The 19,603-nt window shown below is 37.3% G+C and overlaps 1 protein-coding gene across 5 annotated transcripts in view; it reads right to left on the reverse strand.

The window, feature by feature from the left end:
- FBXL17 (F-box and leucine rich repeat protein 17) overlaps positions 1-19,603 on the reverse strand; it is a 271,883-nt gene that overhangs the window by 152,168 nt on the left and 100,112 nt on the right. Inside the window, exon 7 of one of the 5 annotated variants that reach the window (XM_030471097.1) lies at positions 12,182-14,760. The exons of the other annotated variants lie outside the window; for them this stretch is intronic. Coding sequence (XP_030326957.1) covers positions 14,730-14,760 — 31 coding nt within the window. The 3' untranslated portion in view covers positions 12,182-14,729. Of the gene's footprint in view, positions 1-12,181; positions 14,761-19,603 lie in introns of those variants that run through there. 5 annotated transcript variants of the gene reach the window in all.

The raw sequence follows: 19,603 nt of genomic DNA on the forward strand, positions 1-19,603 counted from the left end.
CTGGTACTTTAGGAATTGGCCATAAATGCACAAATAAGGCTATTTTCTTGTACAACTCATTTCCAGTGGCAGGAGAACCTGTCTGATGCAGAAAAACAGAGGTAATTTTAACTCGTACACATTAAAAACCCATACTGATCTTCATCAATAAGCTTAATAGAAAAGGTAGAAGAGCTGGAAAGCTCAGTGTGATGCCTCTATCTATAAGCCAAATGGTTTCTGCTGCAGAATGATTACAGTGTTTTTCCTCCACTTAACTACTAGAATACTAAAGCTGTCATTGTGAACCTAATGCATACCTATTAGTCCATTATGCTTCTTTATCTCTGAAAAAGTCTCTCTACAAAGCATTAAATACGTAATATCTTAATTCAGTGCATTCTATCATTCCATCCTGTAATGCTAGTAGTTAGCTCTATTTACTTCGGTTTTGAAATACCTAACTCCTTAGCTAGTATATGGTGTACTGCCCCAGCTAAAACTAAAATAAATACATGTGAAACTTAGAAAACACTTCAAATAGTCTCGAGTATAATACTCTCTGCTACTCCACTTTCTTGGAGCATTCAAAGGGGGGAAAGCAAAAGCCATGATGAATTATTGAGTGATATGTCACAGTGTGGTCTTCCCTGGCGAAAGATACTCACTTATTCTCTCCCCCCGTGGAAAACAAGCCTGTTTTCATATATGACTTACAAAGTTTATTTTTATTTTCTTCTTCATTAATATTGAAGTGCCTTATCTATATTAGCTCAGCTCAACATTAGAAAATTTTTTAAAGGAATTGGGCAAGTGTACTGATGCTTTCTTTTTGTGTGATGGTACTCAGGTTTGCATTGAATATTGTGGGTTCTACGTTTACCCGCTAAGTCCTTTCTACTTTGTATGATTTTCTATCAGTCCTCCTAAACTATACAAATACACTTTCAGTGCATCTACATTCTATTCTGATACTTTAATCATATCAGGTGTCATACTGATTCTCTTTGCAATGGGACATAGATGTAACAACAGGTAGCTAAAGGAAAAACACACCAACCATAACACCAAAGACTCCATTCTCCACACTCAATAGCACAGAACTCAGCTAAAACTTGCCTCTGAATCCTTGATGTTTGCATTGCCCTTGAAGGGAGCACTTTGAAAAAAGTATACCACTCTGATGTACAGAAAAGGCACTTAACTTCTTTGAATGGGAATTCCTATGCAATTGGGATACTATAACATTGTCAAAGGAATGAAATACTTTTTATATATACATACAAATCCGCTCACACGCTTGCACACATATACGCAATGCATTCAAGTATCCAAGAAATTTTTCTTAGCACAGGCAAAGGATTCTGTTAATTAGTAACCATTCTTTTTAATCTTTTCACACCCTGACAAACCTTTAGATGCTTCCTAACAAAAGAGATAGGGAATGGTTTTTGTTATGAGGCTTAAATGCGTTAAGAAAAGGAGGCATCATTTACTCCCTGCACACATATGCTATATATTTAGTCCCGTAAGCAGATCATCTACTGAGAACAACCATGTGGCAATGTAAGAGTTAATGGTTTGTTAGCAGAACTATAGAAACATCAATGCTCTCGGTGGGCAAGGAATGATTGCATAGTGCCTCTTGTCCCAGAATACCATTTATAATTTTATGCAAAACAGCATACATAAATCTGGTTTGTGTTAAAACTGTATCAACAAAACAACTGTAAGGGTCTTTTCTGTCCTAAAATATTATTCTATAACAACATCTTGGCTACAAAACCAGCTCTGTATGAAAATAAACTGCAAAAAACGGTTTAGGAGGTGTAAATATTCAGGCAATAATCTGTATCATTCTCAGAGGAAAAGATCTTTCACCGTCTCATTCTTCTATTTCATGTAAGTGTGGCAAACTAAGGAATAAAAAATTCTAAATCTTTCTGTGTGTATCAATTATACTGCATTTAAGTCCTTGAGCAGTATTTAAAAGACAAGGAAGTGAAAACAATGTTCCACTTGCTGACAACACAAAATCTAGCCAATACAGCTTTAGAAAGCTCATGATTTATAAAAACTGCAAATACTCTTTTCCCACATATGTAGCTCATTCCGGAAACTGTCCCAGCTCCAGTGGTCTATTACATTAGTTGATATTTTTTTGGGAAAAACAAACAAAAAAACTCTGTACATAATACTGTTAGGTAATTTTTATTTGTACGTATTACACTCACCAACATTTTATCTTTATTTATAGCTTTCAGTGCTACCCACATGAACAGAACTGTTTGTATGGAACGGAGAAACACATAAAGAAGAAAAAAATATTTGGTCAAAACTATCCAAACTAAAAGTCCACATGTGTGACGCTGAAGAAAATGAACCCTTGTCAAGTTTAAGAAAACTTAAAAAGAGTTCCCACTACACGAATAAGAGTCAAGCTCTCAGAAATGAGACACTATTACCCCTTATGCTCACTTTGTACAAAATAGTTACATATTCCTGCAAGTTGGCTGGCCTTAGAGCTAGATTTTGTTCAGCTATGAGAAGAAATACGGTTTTTGGATAGCTTCTACATTTCAAATGAGCTTCCACACAACTTTCTATTATCAATATAAATAAGCTGAGATGCTCAAGAATATAAAACGGAGTCCCAGACACTAAACAAAGAAATCCCATGCACAAGCTCCATAAATCTGCCTCAAGAAATTCAACACTTTATGTAGCAAAGGTGCTGGCTCCCAATATTCCTTCTGCAGCAACTGGAATGTTTTTTCCTCTTGGAAAGAAAAGGAATAAAGTATACTTGCTTAAATCCTCTGACAATTGTCTAATGATCTGTAGGAGCAGGAGGAGTATCAGCAATTCTGTGTAGGTCTTCTCTACAACAGAAATAGGAGCTCCTAGCAAAACTCAAACACAAAAACAAAACATGCAGAAGGTGGAAGCAGGATCAAGTAATGTGGGAGGAATTCAGAAACATGTCTGAGCATCCATGAGATTGGAAAGCCAAAGCTGAAACAGGTTGATTCTGGCCAGGGATGTCAAAGACAAAAGAAAGGGCTTCTGTAAGTACAGAATGACAAAAGGATGGCTAGGAAAAATCTGGGCCCTCTGGTTAATGAAGCGGGGGACACAGGACATGGAAAAGGCTGAGGTACCTAATACCAAATTTGCCTCAGTCTTTACTAGCAAGACCAGCCATCATGAATTCCAGGTACAGAGACCGGGGGAAAGGCTGGCAGCAATTAAGATGTAACTTTGCTGGAAGAAATTCAGAACACTTAAACAAACTGGACATAAATAAGTACATGGGTACTGATGGGTATGATGAAAGGATGGGTTGCTAGTCTACCGTGACATCAGTAAGGTTTTCAACACTGCTTCCTGTAATTTTCCCACAGAAAAGCTGTTGAAGTACAGGTTGGATGAGCAGATAGTGAGATGAACTTAAAGCTGTCTGAATGACCACATCCAGGGAGTGGCACAACGTCTAGTTTGAGGCTGGTAACTAGTGGTGTAGTTACCAGCCAGTCAATACTGAGTCCTGTTGAATATCTTCATTTATGATTTGGACAATGGGCAGAGTGCACCCTCAGCAGGTCTGCAGATTACACCAAACTGGGAGGAGGGGCTGATACACCTTAGGGTTGTGCTGTCATCCAGAGGGATCTGGACAGGCTGGAGAAATGGGCTGACAGGAACCTCATGCAGTTCAACAAGGGGAAGTGCAAAGTCCTACAGCTGGGTGGTCCTGAGGGACGTGGTGGACACCAAGCATTGAACATGAGCATACTCTCACAGAAGAAAATGCTAATGGTATCCTGGGCTGCACCAGAAGTATTGCCCGTAACTAGAGGGAGGTGATCCTTTCCCTCTACTCAGTACTAGTGTGGCCATACCTGGAGTGCTGGGTCTAGTTCTAGGCTCCACAGCACAAGTGAGGTATGGACACAATGGGTATAGTCCTGCAAAGGGGCATGAAGATGATGAATGGGCTGCAGTATCTCCCCTGGAGAAGGAAAGGCTGAGAGAGCTGGGACTGTTCAGCCTGGAGAAGAGAAGGCTCAGGAGGATCTCACCACTGTATATAAATACCTGCAGAGAGGGTGCAAAGAGGATGGAGACAGGCTGTTTTCAGTGGTGCCCTATGTTAGGACCAGAGGGAAAAGGCACAGACCGAAACACAGGAGGGTCCTCCTCAATGTCAGGAAACACTTGGAGGGTGACCAAGCACTTGCACAATGGAGGCTGTGGAGTTTCCGTCCCTGAAGATACTCAAACAGCCACCTGGACGCGGTCCAGGACAGTCTGCTCTAGGTGCTTGAGCAGGAGGTCCCTGCAGACCTCAACCATTCTGCAACTCTGTAAATGGGAAGACATAAGGCCCTCAGAGCAGATCCATACCACCTGATCGCCTGTATGTTGTCTAAGATACCCAAAGCTGCAAAAGCCATAATTGAGTCTTGCAGACTTTTGGGGAACTTAACCTGTTGCTCGGTCTAGGAATCCTTCAATCAAATGAAAGAATTTACTTATCACTGGTTGGGTTTATATAAGACGTATTGTCTGTAAACAAGCTTTACAGAAGAACAGAACAGAAAAGAACAGAATAGAATAGAATAGTTAAGTTGGAAGGGACCTACAGAGATCATCTGGTCCAACTGCCTGACCAATTCAAGGCTGACCAGAAGCTAAAGTGTGTTATGAAGGGCACTGTGCAAATGCCTCTTAAACACTGAAAGGCTCGGAGCATCAACCACCTCTCTAGGAAGCCTGTTCCAGTGTTTGACAACCCCACCTGTAAAGTAGTGTTTACTAATGTCTGATGCTGCTCTGAGCCATTCTCATGCATCCTGTCACTGAATCCCAGGGGACAGAGCTCAGCACTTCCCTTTCCACTTCCCTCCCTCAGTAAGCTGCAGAGAGCAATGAGGTCGCCCCTCTGCCTCCTTGTCTCCAAACTAGACAAACCCAGAGTTCTCAGCCGCCCCCCACAGGACATGCCTTCCATCCCCTCCACCAGCACCGCACGCAGTACTCAATGTGAGGCTGCAGCAATTACAGTGGGATAATCACCTCTTTTGACTGTCTGAAGAAAACTGAGAGACAGAGACGCACATGCCTCTCTTCTTCAGCCACTATTCTGCATTTATCCAACACAGTTCACGTTTTCTATTTGCTGCTTTCCAGAGCATCAGACAGAGAAGGAAGACACAATGAGAAATTACATATGGGAAACTGCAGTTATAACCAAACATATTTCCCTTCTGCTTTGCAAGCCTATTTCACTGAGGTTGACTTCAAATAATGCCAGAGTCAGACGCAGATTACAGAGTGAAAAGTAATGAGGTGACTATTTAGCCAAACATGGCACCTGTTTAATATCTTTCTGTGCTGAAAAGATAGTTAAAAGCATGCATGGAGTTCCAGCTGATCACTCTGCAATGTCCAGATTAGAGGTAAGCCAAAGAGTCCCTTCAATGCATGTAGGCTCTAGTGAAATCCAGCAGGACTTTGTGCTTTGTAGTGCATTGACACAGTAGAAATAGAAATAAATAGGCCTTGGCAGAAACTGATGTTTCTTTCAACCTTTTGTTTACGGAAACTTGTAACATAGAAAATTTCCAGGAAGGTTTGCTGATGTACAGCTCAAAACACTACTTAAACGTTCCCTCTAAAGATCTGTTATGGTGACCAGGAAGAAATCTCCATGTTTCCTCTCCAATAATTATGCCTACCTGTTTCTGAGATGTAGCCAGACATATGTCACCACATATATTCATTCACATAAAAATCCTTGGTGTGGGATCCCACTGTCCTGAGCCCTCAGAATAAAACTACTGAAATCTTATCTTTAAAAAAGATAAGCCTTTGGATACTAAGTCCAGATCTGCTTCCAACTTGAGCAAGTTTAGGGCTAATCTTTGAGGCTTCACCAAGAACCCAATCTGCAGAATATTTGGAAGAACCAAAGAACAGAGTGGCAGAGGTACACCTCAACTCCCAGGTAAGAAAACCTTCCATTTTTCATCTGAGGCTTGCTGCCAACATAATGACCTCGTCAACAACTCCTGGCATTCTTGAGTCTCCAAAAAGAAATATTATAGAGAGACAGTAGTCTTCAGATACCACGAACCAAGAATACAGCTATCATAGATAGATATATAGACCCACAAATCCCAGTGTTCTTCCGAAATAGAAATCTGGACATGGACTAGAAGCAACTGAGAAAACCAGCAAAAATAGGTCAGCCACTAGACAAGAGTATTGTTTGGAACAGAAAAAGACAAGCTCAATCTCAAATCAGAGGTAGTTAAGAGCATATCTATAAAACATTTCTGTCATGTCTTCAGAGCACACGTATATTTGTTTAGTTAGTAATAGCAAAGCCTGATGCATTCAAAACTGTACTGTCATTATGTGAACTATCTGGCTTTTTATAGAACATGGCACATAAAGAAAATTTTCAAGGAATCAAGGTAGTAAATGTACTTTTTTTACTATGCAAATACTATGTCAAAAAAGTCCTGACATTCAAAATAGGACCATGATACAAGCGGGTTAAAGAATCCAACAAATTCCCTTAGATGCTTCCCAAATGCATACCTGTCAGCCACAGATTTAATTAGCACTACAACAGCTGTAATGTATGTGATGACAGAATAGTTTCACCTGGTTAGTATTGGATACACCTTCTATCTCATAATTGCAGACGTAAACAGTTGGACACTTGCAGCCACACCAGCTTGGTCACTGCTTTGTTATCAAATCAAGAAGATTGTAAGATAAATGGAGAATTGAAAGGTTAACATCACACTGACTTTAGATAGCCACCTTATCATAACTTGCCCTGAAGTATCTAGTATTCCAATATTAAAAAAGATAACAACCAAAAATCTTCTGGTGGTTGTCATCTCACTCAAAAAATTTCAAACGCAGTGAAAGTTTATAAAGCACAGGTGAAAAATCATGAGACATCCCACAGAACCATTTTATTCTAATGCATTTTTTAAATTTATTAAGATGTTGACCTCTTACATCAATTGTTAAAAGAATCAACAAGGAGACACTTCTGTACACAGCTGATCATTATTCCAACCATGAGCTTCAGAATATGAAGTCATACATTCAGAACCCCTTTTTAAAATTATATATTTAAGGGAGAAAACATATTAAGATTATTTCAGAAAATGCAAAATCAAATAATCATAGCATCATAGAATGGTCCCTTGGGTTGGAAGCGACCTTAAAGATCATCTAGTTCCAACCCCCTGCCATGGGCAAGGACACCTTCCACTAGACCAAGTTGCTCAAAGCCTCATTCAACTTGGCCAGATAATGCCAGAGCAACTATCACAATGATAATTGTTGCATCCATGTTTTTAATCTTTAAATTAATATAATTTAAAAGATTAATATTACTATATTATTATTAAAATTACTTAATTAAAAAAATCCTGATATTTAACAAGATAGGATCAGTTCATCTGGAGAGCTTTCCTGGATGAATCACATCTCTTCTTTATTGTAAAACTAAAAGCTATTTTGAAAAGGCCCACTTACTGATACAGTGAAATATAAATGCAGGACTGACTTACTTTTTCATTACATGACATTTATCACATGTAATGTTTGTTGTGTAACAAGTATCTTAACTGTGAACTAGATTTGCAACCACTTAAGCCTCACTTAGGCACCGATCCTCTAGAACCCATGCCAAGTTACTCAATTATCAGTGGAGTGCCACACAGATGTTGCCATCTGGTGCTGGAAAAACAATGAGCTGGTAGAACTTTGAGAGCTGGTAGTTAAAACCTGCCATGTACTTTAAGACTGGCATGTACTGTAAGACCTGCCATGTACTTTAAGACTGCCTGTCAATCACAGACATTCAAGCCTTCTGCTTTCCAACATATGCATAACCCAGCAACTATTTACAACCCAGCATCACAGAGGCTTAGATATGTATTTTCAAGTTACTTTAGCATTGCCAGACTGTAGAAAGAAAAATTGAGAGTATCTGAATTTCCTGAGATATTACAATTAGTATTTTTAGTCACCTGTGCCAAAAGAAACACTGCATTCATTGAGATGCTATGATCTATTTCATTTAATGATCCTCCTCAATTTTGACCAAGGTTTCTTTTCAGTAGTCCAATTTTACTACTAGGGAAGACAGTAACTTCTGCCCTACACTATAATTTAGCACATACGCAAAAGAATAGCATTTTTGTAGCAATTTAGTGAGCCTGCAGTTGCATTGTTTTTCAATGACTCTTACTTTTGACTTTCAAACATGATCATTTGTCTTTTGTTTGTCAAGATTACATAAGCTTGTTTGGTTGAAAAGTAAGAATTCTGTATTTTTTCAAAACTAGCAATAATGCCACTTGATAGTGAGAAACTAGTATTCAGTCCTGAAAAAGCACAACTTAAATGGGTTTTCCAACTAATACACAGCCTTCATTTGGAAGCAAGCAAGTATGGGTATAAACTATGACACTGGCAATGTAAACAAGCATTACAAAAAGCTTATGCCGTGACTCTTCTGGCAAGACATTAAATTCTCTTAAGTAAAATTTAGTATTGCAACTCTTTAAGGAATTTTTCAAGGAAAGCAAAGATGCCCAAACTGGTTCTTCCACACAAAACTTTTCCAAAGAACCAAAGTTACCAGGTAGCCTTAATCAAATTTATTCAAAGATTTTAAGATAGCAAACATTAGATCTATGAAATAATCCCCAGCTCTCAAAAGCAGGGAAATGCCTGTTATGCTTGTTTAAGTAGATGGATTTGTGCAAAAGAGTGAAAGAAATCAAGCTCCGATGCACATGGATGATTCCCTTTTCCATACAACTTAGTTGCAGTCACAAACAAATGGATCAACATGGACACACAAATATATCCTAAAATACTGACTGCGACTACATAGTGAGACTAGTATGAGTTTCAGTTGTACTCGCAACTAAAAATAAATGCTTTTAATTATATTTCACAAATACTTTTTCCAAATGCAATCTAAGCAAACAACCTGACCTTGTCACAGGCTCGCTATGCAACTGACCCAAGTTAGTATCACTGAGATAAGCTACCAATGGTTAGAAGACCCGTGACATCAAGATACTCCGATGAGTTTATTCTCAAAATAATGAGCAACACAAAATCTATGAGGATAGAGATGATGAAGGGGAACAAAAATCCCCATAAATTCAGCAGAGGATAGAGAGCAGTATTAGTTTTTCATTGTAAAAGTTACAGAAGGTACTTGAAGAATAGGGCTGTTGGGAAGAATAAAGAGAACATCAAAAAAGGGAAGAATTCTTAATGTTAAAATTGCATGTATGAAAGGGAACAGGAAGAAGCTAGAAAAGTTTTAAAATGTAAACCTGATTTTAGTATGTGAATGTTAACCAATCGAGGGAAGTTTATTTAAATTACTACTCAAGCAAATGTCTTCAGGTCAAAACAGCATCTAGTCAGGAAATGCACAAAGATCAGAAAGTTCTGGAGGTTGATGTAACAAAACCGAACCTTATGGCCCATCTTCATGAACCAAATTCAGGAACAAAAGCAAGAAGAAAACACTACTGCATTATGAGGCAGAGAAAAAAGAGGTATGAGCAGCAACAGGACAAGCATAAAAAAAGCAGTCATGACATCAGATACGTAAGGTCAATAAAAAATGTAACACGGAGGCCAGGAAAGCTCACAGCCTTCAGCTAATCCAATGGCAACATGAGCCAAAGTCATTGCTTTGGAAGGTACAGGCACCACACAATTTCCCAAGTGAGTGTAAAAATACCTGGTGCAACTGCATTACCTACTGACACAGAAATCTCTCATCATCTTGCTTCCAAAGAAACTGTGAATATGGAGAGGCACCTCAGGGTGTAAAATTTTCTTTTTTTTTGTGGTGGTGGTGGTGGTTGTACATGTACACAGAATTATCCATGGCAAGCATTATACACAAATTATGAAACATATGACAGCTCTACAAAACATTTAGAAACATTGTTCAGCCATTTATAAGTCGACCTCTACCAGTCTTGATCTCCACTGTGGGAGCAATATATGACTAATACAGGAAGAAGAATTTATTCAGACAGGTGAATTCCAGGTATAAAACATGCAGCAAAAATACAAAACAAACTACATACTTTATGTATTGTAGAGTAAGTGGCTTGTTCCTTGGCAAAGCCTTTCAATTAGGGTATCCGATACAGGTGTTTAGTTTCAATCATCTCTCTGCTTTTTTGAGGGTTGCACTGTATTCCTGCTATTTGCAGCATGCTTGGTGTTTATTTACATAATTCACAGCACAACTTGCTTTTTATATGAAAAAACCACCAACACTAGCAAGTTCCAAGACTACATATGAAAAAAAATGGCATCAATAGTAGAGTAAAATATTTTGGGAGAGAGACTGATGCAAAACAATTATTAGACCTTTATAGTGCATTCTGGAGTCAGGAGGTTAATATGGTGATTCTGGTAACATCAGGGATTAACCTGTTTTGTTCCTATGCTTCATCTCCTTATCACTCTGCCTCAGAAGATTTACAATCTAATTATGCAGCACAGTTTACAGTCCTCCTCTGTCTCTCATTACCTTTTTTCCCTTCTATCATCTTGTGTTGCTAATGTACTTGTGACAGGGAAGAGAGAGAAAATTCAGCTTAGAGTTGATAGGCAGAAAATTATTTATTTTCAAACATGGAATTGTGAAACCAGGTATTTATCAAACCCTACAAGATCATAAATCAAGAAAAGTTAAGCTATTTCAACCATAACTTTTTCCATGGGAATTATAAAGAGAACAAAAGAGATACAGATACAACATATAAGGATACAATACTAGGCGTAGCAGTGCTACTAGCACCACCCAACTAGAACACCAGAATACTAGCACTGGATATAGTAATTTTGTCTGGCTTTCTTGAGAAACTCCAGAACAGATTCATTTAGTTCTTACTGAAATCATGTCTGATTTCTGGTTTCTCACATGGATCTCAAGACAGACTATCGCCAAGACCCATCTTTCCTACCTTACTCCAAAAGAGGCAGAGAAAAAGAGATTTCATTACTTTGAGCTCCCTCTGCTGTCGCCTGTCCACACAGAGCCTCACTTCAGGGCTGACTGCAGTCCTGGCATCACAGGTCAGCACAGCTGGTTTGTAGCTGGCAGATCCAGAAAACAGATCAGATCAGAGCACGTGCACTCAACAGCACTGCCGTATCATTGCTTTATATTTTAAAACACTGAATAAACAGCACAGGTTTCTTGGGCACAAACAAAATAACTGCTGACAGTTCCTCTAGCTCTTTACAGGTTTTGGAGATAGCTGTGAGGGACTGAAATGTTGAAACACACAACTGATGCACACAGGTTTCAGGCCATATATATCTAGTGATCCAGCAGGTGTCCATTTTTTGTTTACAGACTTATCCCTGCAAATACCTTCTCACAGAGAAAAGTGTGGATGTGTGAGAATCCTTTGCATCCTTACTTATAGATGTTAATCCAAGTCAAAAGATTCAGCATAAAGTCTAGAATGCCTCTAGACAGACCTCCCTCCTTCTGCACCTCCCCCTTCCCATGTCTGAATATGACGAAATTTGAAAATAAGAACGAAGGAAAGTTTTGTATCAGTAGCTTCTTCTTAGTTTGCTGTGGTTTAATGAATTAAAAATGTAATACTATGATGGCGAAAGGTATGTAGACTTACTATATGAACACACAGTACCAGGTAGAGAAAATGTTATAGGAAAAAAAAAGAAAAAAAAGGATATTTTTGTAGAATGAAACATGAAGATTAAGATGAAGGCAGAGTATAATTTTTTCCTCTTTGAAGGGCCCAGCCCCAACCATATGTCTGGTCCTTGTAGAACCAACATGCATCTGACTTCCTTTGTCTCCACAGATATTAATTCAATATACATGACTGGGTTTGAATGGGCTCAGAAGCATTATAAATTTAACTACCATAAGTGCTCATACAGACATTCCACAACCAGTTGCTTGTTGTCACTGGTAAGCACTTCTATCCTGGAACAAAGCTTTGTGAAGTGCTTGAACTAACACCTGCAATTCTCTTAATCAAATCAGTTCAACAATGAAATAAAAGTTGATTTTTACGTATTCCTTACAAAAGGAGTTTCATTCAAATCCAGTTTTTGAAAGATGAAATACTGTAGAACAAGGAGATTATTACTCCTTTTTCCACCCTCCAAATTTAAGTCAATTCAGCAAAGTATTTCAGTGTATGTTCAAGGTAATAACTTGATCATATCCAAATGAGATTAGCAAGATTTCAGCAATCAAAAGAAGCACAAGATTATTTATTTTTAAGTAATTCTGTGACTTAAGAGTCATATACAAAGAAGCAGAAAAACCAGATTATCAGTTACTTCAGATGAAGGAGCTCTTAACTTCTATCAGACATATTTTGTATTATTTTGTTGGAGTCTCCTAATAGAATATACATCCCTGTAGTGACAGTCTTCCAACATCCATAAAGCCCTTGGCTCATCACCTTTTCATGAAACAAGTGACCTCCACCCGTGGAGGTTTTGGCTGGGATAGAGTCAATTTTCTTCATAGTAGCTGGTCTGGGGCTGTATTTTGGATTTGTGTTGAAGACAGTATTTACAACACAGATATGTTTGTTTCTGCTGAGCTGTGATTAAACAGAGCCAAGGGCCTTTTCTGCTCCTCACCCCACCCATGAGTGGCCTGCGGGTGCACAAGGAGTTGGGGGGAACACAACCAGGACAGCTGACCCCAACTGACTCAAGGGATATCTCATACCATATGATGTCATGCTCAGTATGTAAAGCTGGAGAAAGAAGGAGGAAGGTGGGGACGTCCAGAGTGATGGTGTTTGTCTTCCCAAGTCACCATTATACATGCTGGAGCTTCTTTCCATAAAAAATAAAAATTACTGGTACTATACCCATCTTATCTAAATAACCGTATGTCCTGGGTTCAGCTGTAACAGTCATTTTTCTCCTTCTTAAGTTAACATGGTGTGCCCAACGTGAGGCTTGAACCCACAACCCTGGAATTAAGAGTCACCTTGAGCTAAAAATTGAAGAAGCTTCTCACTATTTCTTCAAGAAATATTTTCAATTTCATTTAGTTTCTCATTAGCCTCAGTGTTTTGCCAACGCCTTCTAAGTATTCCAATAAGAATGTACTTTTTTTGTTTATTTAGGAAAAGATATACATCCATAAACCCTACTGTAAGCACTTACACCTTGTAGTTTGATGTTGTGTATCTTCTCTTCAAGTATGCTCTCCAAGTTACTTGTTACTTGAGTTCTTTCCTGAACTACTTTCTTTTCTCATGCAAAAAACTTAAATCTGAACAAGTTAAACACAAGGCTCTGATGGAAAAGATTACATAAGACATGGCTTCTGTAAGACAGGAAGAAGAATCATGATTATACCCAGTAAAAAAGAAGAATCTCACATTTAAGTTGCTGCAGCCATGGGACAATACAAACCATACAAGAAGGCTCTTTAATAAAACATGAAGTGCCTTTATGCCATTATGCCTGACTCAATTTGTAATCTCTTAAAAGCTCTTTATGTTAATTATATCTAAATACCAAATTTTTTCTGAAGCATCAGACAATAGGTAAAGAAAAAAACATGGCCTATTTAATGTCCTGCTAATATCCTAAGGCTTTAACAATAATTACACAGATGTACTGTGAACTAGAATTTATGAGGCTAATCAGTGCCTAAAACATATATTATATGAGAGTTTCTTTAAAGGTTACTGTAGGTTATGTCATACCCACTATAGCCATGCTTTCAGTTACATGAAAGAAAGAAAGATAGCATATGAAGAGAAATAAGATAATTTGGCATACAACAGCCTTAGGGAAGTTGCAGGAATCTATTCTAAACCATGCTAGAATAGATCTCTGCAACTTTTCCAGGTTTTCTTTAATGTTACATTTAAAAAAGCTAGAAATGGGTAGAAACTAATCTGGATTTACCAATAAAAAACAAAGAAGAGTTTTGTACAGTATTTTTATTTATAAAGTACTCGCACAAATGCTAAGAATGTGCAGCAGCTATAGAAAAAAAAACCCTGAGTATTTTTCCAGAATAGTAAAATTAATACTAAAATTCAAACTAAAAAAAAATAAAATTAAAATTAAATTAAATTTGCCATTCTATACATCTAGACAATCTGATATTCACCCACTCAAGCTCTTTGACACAATACTAAAGTTAATCCATTTTTTAATGGCATTTTTTTCCTCCCAAAAGACAATATTACAACTTTCTAGACTATCTGCTGCTATCTAGAGAACATTTAACAAGCTCATCATAGGATAGAGAGGTTAGCCATGATAAATTTGTGCAGCTACCTAAATGGTGAGTAATCCTAAAGTATTTATGTCACACAAAGATCCTACAGAACAGCTCCTACTTCTCAGAATATTCAAACATTACCAGAGTTTATAACAATGCAGTAAATCAATTTGAAATTTATTAGCTATCTTCATCTTTGGGGGTTGGAACTAGATATCTCTAAGGTCCCTTCCAAACCATTCTATAATTCTGTGATCTGCATTTGTCCCCATGGGGAAGGACCCTTTGCAATGGTACAGACTGTGGACTGATTGGATGGAAAGTAGCTCTGCAGAAAACGATTTAGGAGCTTGGAAGACAGCAAAATGAACATGAGCCAGGAGTGTCCTCTCGCAGTAAAGGTGGCCAGCAGTATCCCTCAACAATGGTCTGGGGCTGGAGCATAGGCCCTGTGAGAAGAGGCAGAGGGAGAGGGGCATTTTCAGCCTGGAGGAGAGACGGTTTTGGAGGCACATAAAGCAGTTTTCCTGTACCTACAAGATCATCAAAGGAACAGAGCGAGGCTGTTCATACAGATGCATGCTAGGAGAACAAGAAAAAACTCTGTAAGTTGAAACATTGTACATTGAAACTTCAGACTTTTCCCCCATAAGAGCAGTCAAGCAGTGGCACAGGTTGCCCAGACAGGTTGTGCAGACCACGTGCTCAAGAGACTTTGATACTTGGCTGTCCTGGTCTTGTCTCGCAGCTGATCCTACTGTGAGAAGGGGCCTGGAGTAGAGACCTCCTGAGGTCCAAGCTCTCTGATCCTATTCTAATTATATTATATACCAGTAAGCCAGTGGTTTACGGAAATTTTAAGACATGTCAGTTAAAATCTGAAAAATGCAAAAAAAATAAGAATTGCAGAACTCGCTTTCCTTTGCAATTCATTCTAAGATGCAATTATTATTTTTAAATTATTTAACTTCAGATTTAAATGTCTATTTCCAAATACAAGTTCTTTCATTCCTATTTACAGATTTAATAATTTCACTGTTATCTTAAAACCCTTCTACACTTGTTTTGCAAGTCAATTGCCCTTGAATCTTTCTGAAATGTTAGAAGACCATATTCCTTGATTTTAAAAAAATATTAATAAGGGAACTGTTTGTCACAGTGTGATATTACCTTTGTTAAAGGTATATGCAAAGATGAAATAAGCTAATTCACACTAGCCCCTTTCAAACGATGGTGTTGTCACATTTAAATAATAGTTTGAGTGCACTTTACTCTTCATAATCCCTAAATCAGAATCACTGCTCTCAAAGGTGTAACTTTTTCCCCACTGTATAGGTGTATTCTGCATTCTTTGTTCCTAAATACACAATTTTGTGTATGGCTATACTGAAATGCATTTTTGTCAGCATGGGCTTAGTTTACTAAAATAATCTAGATGGCTTGCCATCACTGTTATTTACTACTTCTCTTCTTCTTGCATCACTCACAGATTTTACCAGCTGTAATTTTATATACACCTAGAAGACAGATACACAAATAATGAATGACTGTTGATTTCTTACCAATCTCTTTCAATATGTTATACCAACGTCTGTTCAAATCAGAAAAGCAAAATGCATGGAAAAAATAAGACTCTAAAGTAAAAGAAAGATTATATTAACTTCATTCTGAAGGATATAAAAATTGGATTTATGAATATGAGCTAGACTAGTCTTCAAATTTATGAATAAATAAATATTTCATAGTCCCTACTCTGTTGCTTGAGAAAGAAATAAATGTGACAAGACCACCCAGGAAGAAGAAAGGAGAAACTTGCCATGCAACTAAGTGTTATGTTCCTTTGCAAGAGAATACTACAACTACAAATCTCAACTTCCGTTAAATATTAGAGAATTCCCAGTACTACAGCAGCAAGTGATGCATTCTGGTCTCTTTCTGCAAGTATTTAATAGATTCTTATTCCTTTTTTGGGGAAGCGCAGCACAAAAGAAAAATGAATACAGTAAATCTCTAAACAATAAAATGCTATAAATAACTGTATACTCTACCTCATTTAGTCTTTTTTCAATATATGAAAAAAATCCTGCAGAGCTACAAACACTACAAATTTGATGTATGGTATCAGACTCTTAAGACTCAATAAGATACTCAAATTATTAGATATTGAAATATAGCCATTTCTGCTTTTCTTAAATTTAATTCCAAATACATACAATGAATGATCTGTCTCCACTTCAGCTGTGCTTTGCAGATGGAAAATAAATATTTGTGATCTTTTAATTATTAGTCCTTAAAAAGGTCATTTCCCCTTCTTGTTTTATGAAGGAAGAAATGGAGTCATTGAGAGTTTAAATGAGGTAAGCTAAAAAAGACAGCAACAGTAAAGCCTATAATAGTACTCAATTCTGATACCATATTCACGGGCCCATACAGTTTCCCAAAATATTTCAGCATATCTTAATTTTCTTTTTTAACCAATCTATTATGCAAAAAAAAAAATACACGAGGTTTTCTTCTTTTTCTGAAGTATAAAGCTTATTCTGCTTGCAATACAGGATGACGTTAATAATCAAGTCTCTATTCCTCAGGTACTTGTTATTTAGTGAGAAACTAATTTAAAACTTCAAAAATTACCTACTCTTTCAAAACTTTTGAGCATACATTATTTAACAACAACACACAGTGTGAGTAGAACTTGAACTCCTGAGTATCATACACAACACTGTTTCAGCTTGTCAATTTCAGTGTCTCAATCCATCGATTCCTCCCCAAAACCCAGTCTCCTGCTCTGTACCAAGAGCTCAAGACAGGCATTACAGGTATCCAGAAATTTTCAGAAACATTCGTAACTAATGGAAAATTATTTTACAAGGTCGATTAAAATCCCCAAAAAACAAATATCCTATATACCATAATCTTTCAAAAGTTATGAAATAATAATCAATTCACAACACTTTCCACATTACCCCTTGTTTTCTATACAACAGAGAAGTGCAAAGGTCATAGTGCCTCCAAACCCTGGCATGATTATTCTCTTTGTAACCTGTTGTTCTACAGCTTTCTACTGAAAGTACAAAGATATATCTGCCAGAATGTTTGACTCCATAACCAAATGATAACACAGACATAGCATGACTAGGATAAACAAAAGCTGCAACTTTACTTACAAAATATATTACTACTAATATAAATATCTAGACATAGTATGTAAGTCTCATATACTATCAGTTTATTCTTTCTTTTGGAAAATAAGCAGGAGACCTTAGTTGGATGAGACCTTCACTCCACTCTCACGCCAACCCAGAATACCTGAAGTCCTGAGCCATAGCTCCTAGTAATACTAGCTCTATTAGATTTCACAATTTCATCAGGTTTTTTTTTTAATCAAAAAAAGCAGTAAACACAAAAAAAAAAAAGCTACACAGAGGTACGCAGAGTATGGAAGAAGATCATGGTTCATGTAACATTGATTTGGCCTTTCAAGAGGATTTCCCCATAAGCTCTGAAAAGGAACTGATCAAAAATGCACTGCATGGCAAAAATGTTGGTTCAAAACACAACAAACGATGGGCTGCTGAAATAACTCCAAAGCCCGCTCTAACCAAAAATACCAAGGAAGGACTGTCCAGGAACCTATAGAGGGCCTGACAGGACTTGCAATCAGTCAGGTGACATATGGGCAAATGCTTCACAAGAAACAGCAGCTGCACAGCCACTCTGTCATGTGTGTTTCATTTGAACTTTGCCTGAATAAAAGAAAAATCAGCTCCTGCTCTTCTTGGCCCACCTATAAGCAGCTGTCTTTGCCTCTGCCTCCTGTTATTGTTCTAAGCTTTCTTTCTAAATATGGTGCCCTGGTATTTGCTGTTTTGCCTTCTAGGTACTTCAGACAGCCTTGCTGCTATTCACCTCTTTGAATATCTCCATCACTTTGCTAGAGAATGCATCCCAAAGGCAATCCATCTTTCAGCAGTGTAATTCCTATGTTCGTATCACACATCAACAAAATAAGTCTTTCCATTAAAGGCATAATTGAGAGGTTAAATCACTTTCTAGATTGCTTTTTTATTAATTTTGATTCAGTATTCCAATTTGACGTATATGGCTCTATTAGGTGTTGGCAACATAAGAAAACAACCTGTGGCATGGCACAGTGAAAATCCTTCTTTTTTGAGGTATGATGAAAGACTCAGCTTCTCTCTTAGGGTATTTCTATTAATGCAGATTAACGACTGGATTATTTGGAGGCAAGCCTCTATTTTTCATCATGTTCCAACAGTGTAGAAATCTGGTTTTCACATTTATGTATGTTCAGTTATTTTCACGGAAGACAAGAAATTACTTCAAACGCACAAATATTTAATCATAGATTGCTGTATCATTTTATGTTCCTCTACAGAACTCTTCACAAAGAAAACCAATACCAACTTCAATACCAACCTTGATTGTAACTGTCAGTCTTTAATAGATGTATTTTCTGTTTCCACTGAATTGGTTCTTGTTTCTGTCAGCTTGCCCTCAACAACCTATCCATTTTGCTGCAACTCCTTGAAATTATTTCCAATTTTATGAAACTTTTACTGTTCTTCCATTTCTGAACATTTTCTTTTAAATTAATTTATTCCTTGCTGATTATTTGAATAATAACAAAATTTGCAGATAAGATGTTACCATACACTGAGAGTCCTTGAAACTTTTTTTTTTTTTTTTTAAATAAAAAATGGTCTCAATTTCTTAGTGCAAAACACATATTCAGGACATAGAACATAACCATATTTAATACAGTTGTCAGGAATGTACTTATATTGAATTATGCTGATAACTGACCTCTGTTTTGTGTGTGTATCCTGGGCAGGATCAAGAGTGAAAGAAAAAGAGTAGGGAAAGATAAGAAAGTACAAAAAAAAAGGTGTCATGGTTAAGATACTGCTGTCTTTTTTGATACGTACTATATCAAAATTAGCTTAATTATTTCAGTATTTAACATTACTATGCAGCATACTCTTTGCCGAGCCTTATTACCAGTTTGAATGAATTATAATCTAGATACTTACTGTAAGTCTGCAACCATTCCAGATTATGTAAGTTTAATATAAAGTTTAAGGAAGACCCAAAGTCTAAGCAGGAAAAAAATAGGCCTTCTAACAATGCAATATAAGGTTATATTGGCATCACAAGCATCACCTTGTTAAATAAAGAAGGAACTGAAGTAGAATTTACTTTGCATTACTGAATGTTATTCCCTCATTCTCTCAATCAAGAGCTGGTAAGTTGTTTTTCTCTAGTACGCTC

This window comes from Strigops habroptila, chromosome Z (genome assembly GCF_004027225.2).
Source record: "Strigops habroptila isolate Jane chromosome Z, bStrHab1.2.pri, whole genome shotgun sequence".
Classification (NCBI taxonomy): Eukaryota; Metazoa; Chordata; class Aves; order Psittaciformes; family Psittacidae; genus Strigops; species Strigops habroptila.